This window comes from Ochotona curzoniae, unplaced genomic scaffold (genome assembly GCF_017591425.1).
Source record: "Ochotona curzoniae isolate NIBS_2020 unplaced genomic scaffold, NIBS_Ocur_1.0 contig_2235, whole genome shotgun sequence".
In the NCBI taxonomy this organism is placed as follows: domain Eukaryota; kingdom Metazoa; phylum Chordata; class Mammalia; order Lagomorpha; family Ochotonidae; genus Ochotona; species Ochotona curzoniae.
Window position 1 is genome coordinate 2840801 of NW_024465384.1, and position 12009 is coordinate 2852809.

At 44.0% G+C, this 12009-nt stretch overlaps 1 protein-coding gene across 1 annotated transcript in view; it reads left to right on the forward strand.

Annotated features, from left to right (window-relative positions):
* The window catches only part of DENND5B (DENN domain containing 5B), a 151184-nt gene that overhangs the window by 93641 nt on the left and 45534 nt on the right, over positions 1-12009 (forward strand). Inside the window, exons 5-6 of the mRNA XM_040972237.1 lie at positions 6959-7495; positions 10210-10441. Of these exons, the coding sequence (XP_040828171.1) occupies positions 6959-7495; positions 10210-10441 (769 nt within the window). The remainder of the gene's footprint in view (positions 1-6958; positions 7496-10209; positions 10442-12009) is intronic.

Here is a 12009-nt window from a genome sequence, read left to right on the forward strand (position 1 = left end):
AATACTTGAAATTTTCAAGAAAATTAAACTAGTCAATTATGGTTTTTTTTTTTTTTTAAGAGTTGTTTGAAAGGCAGAATGATGGCGAGAAAAAGATCCTTTCACTTCCTAGTTCATACCACAAATGGGTGCAGTGGCCGGGCCTGAGCCAGACCATTCCAGGAACTGGAGCTCCAGCTGGGTCTCTTCATGGGTGCAAGGACCCAACGACTTGGGCAGTCTTCTGCTGCTTTCCCAAGCCCTTAGCAGAGACCCGGACTGTAAATAGAGCACCCGGAACGCAAACCAGCACCCATGTGGAATGCCAGCATCAGCGTGCTGCTCCACAGTACCAGTCCCATCAACTGTGTTTAAAGAGTTAACAATGACATGTTTTAGTTTCTTATTGAGTATCTGATCAATTTTATAAAAGTCTACAGGTGATATTTCTTAAGATTGTTTATTTAAACATATAAATATGTTTTCATTTCATGCAGGCTTTAATTGGCGAGACATTTTTAAACGTCATCTGCCATACTGGGAGTTTGGAAGCCTTCCTATCAATCGTGTCTTCCGATTCTACTCTATTTTCCTGGTTTTTTCAGTCATGAGTCTCCATTTAGTAAACACATATGCCAGTGTATTCATAGAGTAAGGTGATACACGGTGCCCTAAGTCACCTGTGGAAATACCAGTGCTCATATGTGGAAAGTATAAATTAGTCCATCGTCGGTTTTTTGGGAAAGAAAAAAAGACTAGCAGTGCATGACTTTGCTCTGAGGTCATTTTACAATAAGGTGAAATAATCTGCTTCCTATAATGCTGGGGAAGAAGTCAATATAAAAATAGCCCTTTGTAAAAACTGACTTAAGTGCACTCACTAGTGATGCTTCCCTGCTTCCCTGAACTCTCTAAAATAAAATATGACTGAAATGAGTTGCAGGGCTTCTAAAAATAGTTGTAAAAAGGACAGGTTTACGAGATGATTATTTTAAGAAGGTATGGTTCTCATTGTTAGCTACGTAATGTAACTACACAGACTTATAATTAACCACCCACTGCCTTTCTCTGCGATTCCACACTGGTCTGCTTTCAGGGAAGGAGTTGGGAGGAGGGGCGGAGGGACACAGCCTGAAGATGCCTTCAGAGTGCTGCCTGCCTTTCTCCTGGCTTTCCCACCTCTGCAGCGTGCAGTGGACCAAACACAGTCTGAAAAGAATGGCAGAACTGTCTTACCGCTTGTTTTTTGTTGTTTCTTGACCTGATGGCATGTTTTAAATGTTCTCTCTGGACTGCCCTCGTGATAACTCCACTTGAAATCCTGGGAAGCTCGATCAGTTCCCAGCTCCCCACTCGCATTCTCTGGTTCTCCTGCCTGTGTCTTGGGGGTTCCCCAAAGTGATTGTCTACGTGGGGCTCATTGTTTCATTCGCCAGTTATGTCTGTAAAATACAGAGGGAGACATCAACATAAATAAAAAGTGGTTTCTGCTTTTCAGTGACAAAAAAGAAAAACACTTGTATTTAGTAATAATAACCATTTTTTAACATGTAAGAGGAATGAAAGAAATGAAAATTTGCGGAGATCAGCATACCTTTGGGGTACTGGCATAGGAAGGCTCCGTGGCAGAAGCTTTTAAACCTTTGTTAAAGTAACTGAAATTACTTTCAGGCAGCTGGTATTTTTAAGGATTCACTTACATGTCATAGTTGCATTCCTGTTGATTGGTAGAAAGAAATATTTGCTCCTAAAATGATTGTTTTATAATGGTTTTTTGTAATAGTCTTGTTTTTTTTTTTTTGAATAGACACAAATGTTTTTTTCTGACTCACTGCCTGAATATCCACAGCAGTCAAAGCTAAGAGCCAAGAACTCCATTGAGATATGTCACTTAGGTGACAGAAACTTTTTTCTTCACACTGCCTCCCTTGGTCTACATTAGCAGGTAGAGTCAGGAGCCAGAGCTGGGTATGAAGTCATATACTCCCATTTTAACCACCGTCTTAACCATGAGACTAAACACCTTTCACTAATACTTTCTGAGCCTTTCTGATAGAAGTGAAATTCAGTGTTGCTAATCTGGGCCCTTCGAAGCAGGCCTGAGAGTTATGTGGAGCGTGGAAATGAGTGACAGCTTTAGTGGGAGAGTGTACTTTGTTCTTTGAAGTCTTTCAGTGTGTCCTGCATCCCATGTGGTCTCGGGTTCAAGTCACAGATGTTCTACTTTCAGCAGCCTGCTAATACACCTGGAAAGGCAACGGAAGAAGGCCCCAGAACCTGGGCCCCTGCACCCATATGGGGAGCATGGCTGGAGCTCTTGGCTCTTGACTTCTCTCTGAGCTAGCCCAGGTTGTTGTGGCTGTTAGGGAGAGTAAACCAGCAAATGGAAGATCTCCTTCTCCCTCTCTCATTCCCTCTTTGTCTCTAACTCTGCCTTTCAAATCAATAAAACCTATTTTTGAGAAGGACCATTATAAAAATTGTGTCCTGCTTCGTAGAGACTAAAACCAAGCATAAAGATGTAGACTTTTAAAAAAAAAAAAAGCCCTGAAGACATTATCATCTTCAAGATGTGACATCTCAGCTCTTTCTTGGGGGTAGGGAGAAGTGTTGTAAACTGCCAGGGTGGAGCTGCGCATCTGGAGCTGTGCCAGGAGGTCCGCTCTCTGCGCTTGTGCTGAGTCTGAATTTCTGCCCTGCAGGAGCTGAGGAGGGGTTCAGTTCAAAGGTGGTGTTGGGATCTAGGGATCCTCATTGCTTATCTGGCTTTGGATAGAAAGTAATCTTGAATTTCTGGTGACCTCGATGTGGCTCTAGACCACTTACTTGCTCATTGTCCCATGACATGAAAAGCTGGAATGAAAAGCTGGAAACAAAGCCCCAGCTGTTTGCATTTCCCCTTGCCAGAATCTTGATAGTGAGGAGCAGAGGGTGGGGTGCCTTCTCCTGTGTGACCTGGGAGGAGCAGAGAGCAGCAGAGCTGGCGTGTATCCTCTGGTTTAGCGACCGCCGCCTCACTTGCTGTTTTCCTTAGCCACTCATGTGCATGGGACCACGTTTATGTGATGGCTGTATCTTTGATGCTCCCCTCCCACAGTCTAGAAGCAGTTTTTTTTTTCCTACTTTATTTTCGTCTTTTTTTCCTTTTTTAAAAACTTATTTTATTTTTGATGATGTTTACATAGTTGAGAAGGATGTATACCCATATGGACCACTGATTAGGGTGAGGTGAGTCCAAGAGTGGGGGAAAATGGATGAGACAAATGTCTCCTTTTTTTTTCTGTATCTGGGGGCAAGGGGACAAGTGGGGGAGAGAGCCTAACCACGTTGGCACCTGAGGATGAGTGACAGCCACTTGATGTCATGCTGGGATTCCTGATGTGGATCATGTTCCCAGGGTACCGCTTAAGTGGTTTTGATAGCTGTGAAACATTGACTTATTGCTCCAAGGTTGAAGCAAACCTTCCAAGGTCCATTGGCCGACATAGTCCGCCCTAGACCAGATATTTGCTGTCAAAGCCTGGAGTTAGAATTGGAGTTATCCAGTTTGTTCTGTACTAGATGTCCTCCACAGGCCTCAATGATCCATCATGTCGCCCATGTGCATCTGGGCATGCCATCTACTGCACAGGCTTCAGCAACCAAGGAGGCCCAGTTCTGACAGATGCACTTTATAGTCAGACCACAGATCCTTTAATTTCTCCCATGGTTGGAGTTTTTTTAGTTTAGGGACCTAGTTGTTATTGGCGGGGGGTGCCCAAAGAAACCTCACCAGAGGTGTCCCCAGATGTGACTCCTGTGTGTGACCGCCAGTGCAGGGTCCAGCTCAGTTCATCACCAGTATCAGTCTACCCACACACTGGTGGTTGCAGTTGCCCAGTCAGTTCTGTTCCCAGCTCCATCTCATGCATAAACCAATGGATGCTGCAGCACAGCCTAACTTTTCCCTCCACACACTCTGCCTTCAGCACAGTCTTTTACTGCCATCTTTCAGTTAAGTAGGAGGAGGTGGGCATTTGGCATCTGCTGTAGTCAGGTACCTGGGGAATAATCAGACTTTCATGAAGGTATTTAACCGCTTGGATTTCCCCAGGTCTACTTGAAAAATGTAACATCTTTTTGTTTTAAATAAATTTCAAAACCAGGTTCAGAAACCATTTGCTATGATTTCTGTTTTTTGGTTTTTGGGTTTTTTTTTATCAGTTTTTATCAGCTCAGAACTATCTTGGTCAAGTCGTAATCTTCAGACGCTGGTCACCTGCGGTTGTCTGACTCTTACACACCCTTTCACCCTGCCACCTGTTCTTTCTCTTGTGACTTCTGAAATGCCTTTACCCTTTCAGGAGAATCAGCCGATCTAGGATGAAGTGAAAATGCGTGGATTGTCTGAATTGGATTAATTTTTACTAGCTTTATCCCATCGAGAAGTACTAAAGCTACTAATTTTAAACATCAATCATCACTTCTAATTTACAGGAATTGTTACAGCATTGGACAGTTGGCAGATACAATTCCTGCTTGTTCAGTGGGCAGTTCACCCAGTGTTACCTGTTTGTAAGCTCCTGTAAAAACAAGCACCTGTACCCACTCGGGAATGTCTAATTACTTACTTATTAGCGAATCATGTCCAGATTATAGTAAACTGCTGAGACCCAGAGAAAAGTATTCAGATACAAGTCATAAAAATACTCACATGGGAGTAAAATGGTAGCAAAGAGGGATTCATTTATTTTTATTGGAAAGGTAGCTTTACAGAGAGAAGGATAGACAGAAAGATCCTCCGAACACTGGTTCACTCCCCAAATGGCTTCAACATGCAGAGCTGAGATGATCCAAAGCCAAGAGCCAGAAGCTTATTTTCTGGCTTTCCCACATGACTGCAGGGTTCCAAGGCTTTAGGCCAACCTCCACTGCTTTCCCAAGCTACAGGCAGCGAGCTAGATGGGAAATGGAGCAGCTACGACATGAACTGGTGCCCATATGGGATCCTGGAGCTTGCAATATGAGGATTTACCCAATTGAGCTATTGTACTGCTCCCAAAAAAGGCCTTTTTTTTTTTAAAGTTTATTGTTATTTATTTGAAAGACAGAGGAAGATTATGAGGGACTTCACTACTTTCCCACTGCCATCTAACATGAACCAGAGAGATTTCCATCCATTTCTTCACACTGTAGGTTCTCTCAGCAGACAGGGCTGGACCAACACCTTAACTTCATTGAGTTTGTGTTATGGACTGGCATCCAAGTATATGAGCCATCATCGACTGCCTCGCATGTATGTTATTGGCATGGTTGCATCAGAAATGGACTCAGGGTTTGATCCCAGGCACTCTGATATGAAATACTGGCATCCAGACCATTGATTCAACCTGCTGTGCTCAATGCGTACCCAGGACGCTTGTGTTTTCTTTTTTTTTTTTGTTTTGATGATCTTTACATAGTTGATTAGGGCTTGAAGGGTCGGGGGCTACAGGAAAGCGGGCAAGACCATTGTTTCCACATTCTCTTTTTTCCATCCTGTATCTGGGGGAAGGGGAGAGACAAAGGGAGAAGCCACACCCACCCTCCCAACCATCCCAAGGTCCTCTGTGTGGGGCATGCTCCGAGGGCACTGCTCAAGTGGTTTGGATAGTTCAGCTGCTCTGAATTGCTGCCAGTCTTGCCATTCCAAGCATAATGAGATCTCTTCAGAATCCGCTGGCTGACATAGTCTACCTTAACATCTCCACTTGCCCAGATTTTCATTGCCAGCACTTGGCTGGGGTAGTTGATCAATTTGTTCTGTCCTCTGTTATAGTACCAGGTATCTTCTGCAGGCTCCAGTGTACTACCATATCCTTCATATGCACCTGGATACGCCGTCCACTGCTCCTACAGAGCCAATGAGGAGGCTCAGCTTTGACACATAAACTCCATGGTCAGACCATGGAACCTGCAATTCTTTTCATGGCTGGGGTTCTGAGTCCAGCAGTTCGATTGGGGGGATCCCGAAAGAAACTTCTTCTGAAGTGATCCCAGACCAGATTCTTGGGTTTGCTTGCCAGTACAGTGTCCAGCATAGACCGTGTCTCCAGTCAGCCTATGCATATGCTGGATCAGTTCTGCCTCCAGCCCTGTCTTCTGCACGGACCAATGGGTGTTGGAACCCAACCTGATCCTGCCCATCACACACTTGGCCCTTATACAAACCAGTGGGAGCTGCAGCCTAGTCAGAGCGACCTGCAATAACCCCCACCAGGCCTGCCCCCTGTCCTGGTTCCCATGCCTGTCAGTATGTACAGCAGACTGGTTCAGTCTGTCCCACATCCCATTCAACTCTCATACCTGTCAATGGGCATTGAAGCCTAGTTCAGCCCAACCAGCCCCGCTAATTAGTGCACACACATGCTGGCAGGTGCCACTCTCTGTCTAGTCATGCCTTTTTAAAAGAATGAAAGCAGGGGCAGGTACTGTGGCATAGCAAGTAAAGCTTCTGCCTTGGCACTAGCATCTCATTTGGGTGCCAGTTCGAGCCCTGGCTGTTCCTCTTCTCCAATGCAGCTCCCTAATGATGTATCTGAGAAAGTAGCAGAGGATGGCCCAAGTCCTTGGACTCCTGCACCTATGAGGGAGATCCAGAAGAAGCCCCAGGCTTCATGTAGACTCAGCCTCAGCTGGCTTGGCCGCTTTGGGAGTGAACCAGCAGATGGAAAATATTTCTCTCTCTCTCTCTCTCTCTCTCTCTCTCTCTCTCCCTCCCCCCATTTCTTCCTCCCTCTCTCCCTTCCTTCCTCTTCCTCTCCTTCCCTCTCACCTTTTTTTCTCTCTCAAATAATTAAATGAATTTTTTAAAAGTAATGAGTAAAAGCCTTCTAAGCCTGGAAGAGTTTGGAATGAAGGCAGTGTAACCTATCCTTTTATTTGTAATTGTTGGCAAAAAAATATTTTATTTTAGAACTTAAACTTTATTTTTAAACTTTTGGCCTTTTTTCACTTTTAGGCTAATTTGTGCTTTGTGGATATTGACAACCATTTTATTGAGTTGCCTGAAGAATTCCCGCAGTTTCCCAACAAAGCGGATTTTATCCAGGAGCTCTCAGAAGTCCTGCTTCAATTCGGCATCCCTCCCGAGGGCAGCGTGCACGGCAGTGAGAGCAACACCAAACTGAAGAACCTGGTTCTGAAAGACCTGGTCAACGACAAGAAGAATGGCAACGTCTCCCCGAATAGCATCAGCGTGTATGAACTCCTGAAGGGCAACGAAACCATGGCTCGCCTGCAGGCTCTGGCCCAGCGGACAGGCGTGACTGTGGAGGAGATGGAGCTCTCTTCTCCCGTGGGAGAAAAAGAAAAGGATTCCAAACTGCAGTGTGAAGAGGCAGAGCTCAGGGACTACCAGCTAAATGTGCAGCTCCGCGAGGTCTTCGCTAACCGCTTTATCCAGATGTTTGCAGATTACGAAGCCTTTGTGATTCAGACTGCTCAGGACCTGGAGTCCTGGCTCACCAACCGAGAGCAGATGCAGAACTTTGACAAAGTAATGAGAACCACACTTCCCTTCCTTAAGGTTCTTAGTGTGCTGTATGACCGTGGGTACATTTTATTAAATGCAGGTTCTTTTCCATCTTTCCATCCCATTGGAACATTTTATTTACTAATACTTCAGATACAGAACTTTGAAACTGACCACTTCAGTAAGCTGATCATTACATTGAGTTTTAACTTACGCGTCATACCATTTCTAAATTTTGTGTACTTTGAAGAGGCTTGAATGATTGACACCCTTAACATTTCACAGATTTTTCAAAGTGGTGACATTATTTGATCTTTAAGGGTAATATTCACTGCTGTCATGAAGTCTACTAAGAAATCCTTGCTGTTCTATTCAGTCTGCATCTAATAATGAAGTCACAGTTTAACCACATAGAAGCCAGATTTTGACTCATCTTAGGAACAGAAGAAAAAGGTGTCCCCACAGCCAATTTTATGACTGTTGGTGTTAGACTCTGCTCATGTTTTTGGAAGACAGAGAATGGCACCAGTGGTGGGTTGCCGTGCTGAGGTTGGAGCCACTTGTAAGGTTCACCGTCTTCTCTGCCGGCATGTCTGCCCCCATCCCTAGGAGTCCCCAGCCTCTTCCTGGGTGCAAACAGTCAGGGAGACAAGGGCAGACAGGTTGGGCTGCTGGTCGTGTGATTGCACGTCAGGATGTGCCTTGGTAGGATGTATGGTGGCCTTCCTGTGCTAGCCTGTGTCCTGAAGACCCTCTGGGACTCTGACGCTTTCCAAGAGGCTGCTCTGTAGTCAGGGAACTCCTGACAAGTAAGCGTTAGCTAACATGAACATGAGGGTAGGCACTGTGAAGAAAAGGGATTTCTGATTTCCTCAGCTGACTTTTCTGATAGAGAATATATTCTATTGGACTCTTTAAGGTCTAGTGTTACTTACATTTGAGAAACCTTCAATGGTAGGAAGTCTTTCATTACTTCAAAAGTAGAATTGCCACTAAGTTTCTTTCTCATCTGTAGACATTCATGATTTACCCTTGGAGAAATCAGATTCTTATCTAAAATGGGTCCCCCTGCTTTACTCTTCGTTATGTTGCTTTAAAGTTTAAGTGGAATTGTTTTCTTGTAACCCCTAAAGAAATGAAAATTATGTATGGGATTTCAGAAGTCTTACAGCCATCCCTTTCTTCACTAAGAAAAATTACAGAACTTTCTAGTCCTGTCAGCCAAAGCTTTGTTGACTTTAAATATTTTAGCCCCTGGGGGTCTAAACGTCAGAAGCCAACTATTTGCCCCATTTTTAAAAGGCTATTTGCTCTATAAAATATGAAGTTGATGTTTATCTGTAAAATGCGTTTTGAGCAGTGAACTGATTTTTAGAGATTACTATGTATCTTTTTATGGTTATTTGGATTTATGTAAATATATTTAAGGGAGTATTCTCCTCTTCTATAAAGAAGTTCATAAAAGGCCTCCTAAATTTCAGAGTGAAAAGCAAATATGCTAGGAAGATGATGAGTATTAATTAAAACATGGCCTTCTGTGGGGACCAGCATGATGGCTAATCCTCAGCATACAAGTGCCACCGTCTTATATGGGTACCAGTTCATGACCTGGCTGCTCCACTTCCCATCCAGCTCCCCGCTTGTGGCCTGGGGAAGCCTTGGGATCCTGCACCTGCATGGGAGACCTGGATGAAGCTCCTGTCTCCTGGCTTCGGATCAGCTCAGCTCAGGCTGTTGTGGCTACTTGGGGAGTGAGTCAGAAGATGAAAGATCTTTCTCTGTCTCTCCTCTCTATAAATCTGCCTTTCCAATAAAAATACATTTTTTTTAAAGTGAACTGCCAGAACTTGCCCTTCTATGTGTCCCCTTTTGACTTCTGCATCTAATCAAAAGAATGAAAAGCTAAAGGAACTCAGTGAGACCAAAATAGTACTCCACTTCTAAATTTAAGCTGGTGCCCAAACTGGAACTAGAATTCCTGTATACACAAGGACCTGAAGAACAACAGGGAAAATGAACGCTTTAGATTGGGTCCAGATTGCCACCTGCTGAAGCATTCCCTGCATCAGACAGGCTGGTGACAGGAAAGCTCTGCTTGCTGTGTGGTTTCCAGAAGCTTAGCTCTGGTGGCTTTTTCAAGCAGTGCTTTGTTTGTCAGGGTCAGCACAGGTCTGGGACTTGTGTAATCTTGAGCTAGCACCCACCTGTCAATCTATGAGAAATAGATCTTAGAAGAACATCAGTTTGAAGAAGGTAAAGATTTCATCTGTAAGCACGAATTCCATGCTGTTGTTTTTTTCTGGGGTTATTGTTTGTATCAGTTCGTCGTCTCCTTGCCTTATGATATTGGAGGTGCATTGCACACTAAGCATGGACTGTGGACAAAATGATATCTCACTGAGAAAGTAAAGTGGGTGGCAGGCAGTTGGATGGCAAGTTGTGCCTTAATGATGCCCTGTTTTCTATGGAGTGGTCGTGAGGATCACAGTGGGAATCAGGTTTTGAAAGATAAGGATCAGTGATAGTAATCTAACTGATCTGAATTCTGTTAACTAGGGAGGCAGGCTTTCAAGAGTTATGTGTTTAAAGTCAGTTTTTGGTTTTTTTGTTTCGTTTTTTCTTTGTTTGCTTTGGTACTATGAAAGACAGTGACCTCGTCAACAGCTGACTTTCAGGTTTGTTGCGAAGTGTTGAGGTGGCTGCTTTGCACTAACAATTTGCTGATTATCTCATTACAGGCTTCCTTTCTGTGTGACCAGCCTGAACCTTACCTGCCATTTCTCTCACGCTTTATTGAAACTCAGATGTTTGCCACCTTTATCGATAATAAAATCATGTCTCAGTGGGAAGAGAAGGACTCTTTGCTTCGGGTCTTTGACTCTCGGATTGAGAAGAGAAGACTGTATAATGTGAGGGCACCTACCTTGCGAACATCCATATATCAGAAATGCAGCACTTTAAAAGAAGCAGGTACATTTGTTATGCCTTTTGGAATTGGCATGGGTCATGTCTATTTCTTTTTTAAGTTATTTGAGAGAGAGAGAAGGCCCCTGTTTACTGGTTCAGCCTCCAGATGCCTGCCGAGCTGTGCCAGACCAGAGCCAGAAGCCAGGAGTTCTATCCATATCTCTCACAGAGCGGCAAGGACCCAGTTAGGGTCTGTGTGAGCAGGAAACTAGAATCAGAAGCCAGAAGTGGACACCCAGATGCCACGATATGCAACCTCACTGCTTTAACCACTGGGATAAATGCCCCTTCAATGATCTTTCCTTGAATTTGCATGTTTTTGACTATGTATACTACAGAATAAATTTTCACTTTAGCCTCATGGTTAAAACAGGCACAAGTGCTTTCATTCTGTAGGGTGGTTTTTTTTTTCCCCTTCTGTTCTGTGAGTAAGGCAAGTATTTGTTGAAGATACTGAGTCTGAGCTGCTGCCTGAAACAGTGCATCTGCTTTAGTAGTACTATTAAAACTGAATCTGAATTTTTGAATTCAAATTGAAGAGACCATAAACCCTGATGCCAAGTTATTCCCTTGTTATCTGAGTGCCCCTTCCTTGTGTTTGAGAGCTGTTCTCCTCTCCCTGAAGAAGGAAAGTGATGCTTCTTCCCTGGGCTTCTGTTACTTACCTGTCTGTCCTACTCTCTGAAGAGACCAGAGGCCCAGGAATGGTGATGCTGTTATTTTGGCATACTTAGGAAGTATGTAAATGATGAATTTTGGGTAGAGCTCTATGCAACTCACCCCGTATGCTCTCACGTAAGGTGGGCCCTCAGAACCTTGCAAGAAGTGATACCCCCTTCTGTGCTTCTGAAAATTGGGGTGTTAGTGTGAATCACGTTGCCCATGCTTGCTCAAAGGCCTGCGTTTTGGGGCTTCAAGGGCCACGTGAATGGGACAAGGGCTTGTGGAGCCAGTTTCATGCCTGCTTTCCTGAGGATCTTTGCAGCAGAGCTAAGCACTGATTCCTTCATTTGTGGGATTCTGAAGTCATCCCCATTAAAGTAAGTTTTCTTCCAACCTTCCAAAGATAATGATGCTCTCACTATCATCACAGAAAGTATGTAATATTCTGGAAAATGTGCAGTCATTTGACTTATTCAGGAAGTAATTGGGGCTGATGTGGTGATCTTCTAGGAGTTTAGTTGATCAAACAAAGAAAAAAATTTTTTTAAGATAGAATGAGGCAGCTGTATGTGACTGTGCTGGCCTCTCCTCAGCAAGGCAGGAATTTCATTTATTAGGGAAAATCGCTGTCCCCACCCCACCCTGAAAGAACACTGCAGGGATTGTAGATGTGGGTAATGTTGAATCCTCTGTTGTGTGTTGTTTTTCTTTTGCTGTTTGCTTTTGCTTTTGCTTTGCCTCTAACTGAAAAGGATTTTGATTTGCAGGTGAACTCCTTAGGCACAGGCTGTCTGCTGTTGATATTGTGGCCCCAGAGCCTCATGATTTCTGTGCAGAGAGACAACCAGCTGATAGTAATTTGGCTTTCTTTTTTTCCTCACCTATCATACCACATGAACGTTGGCACA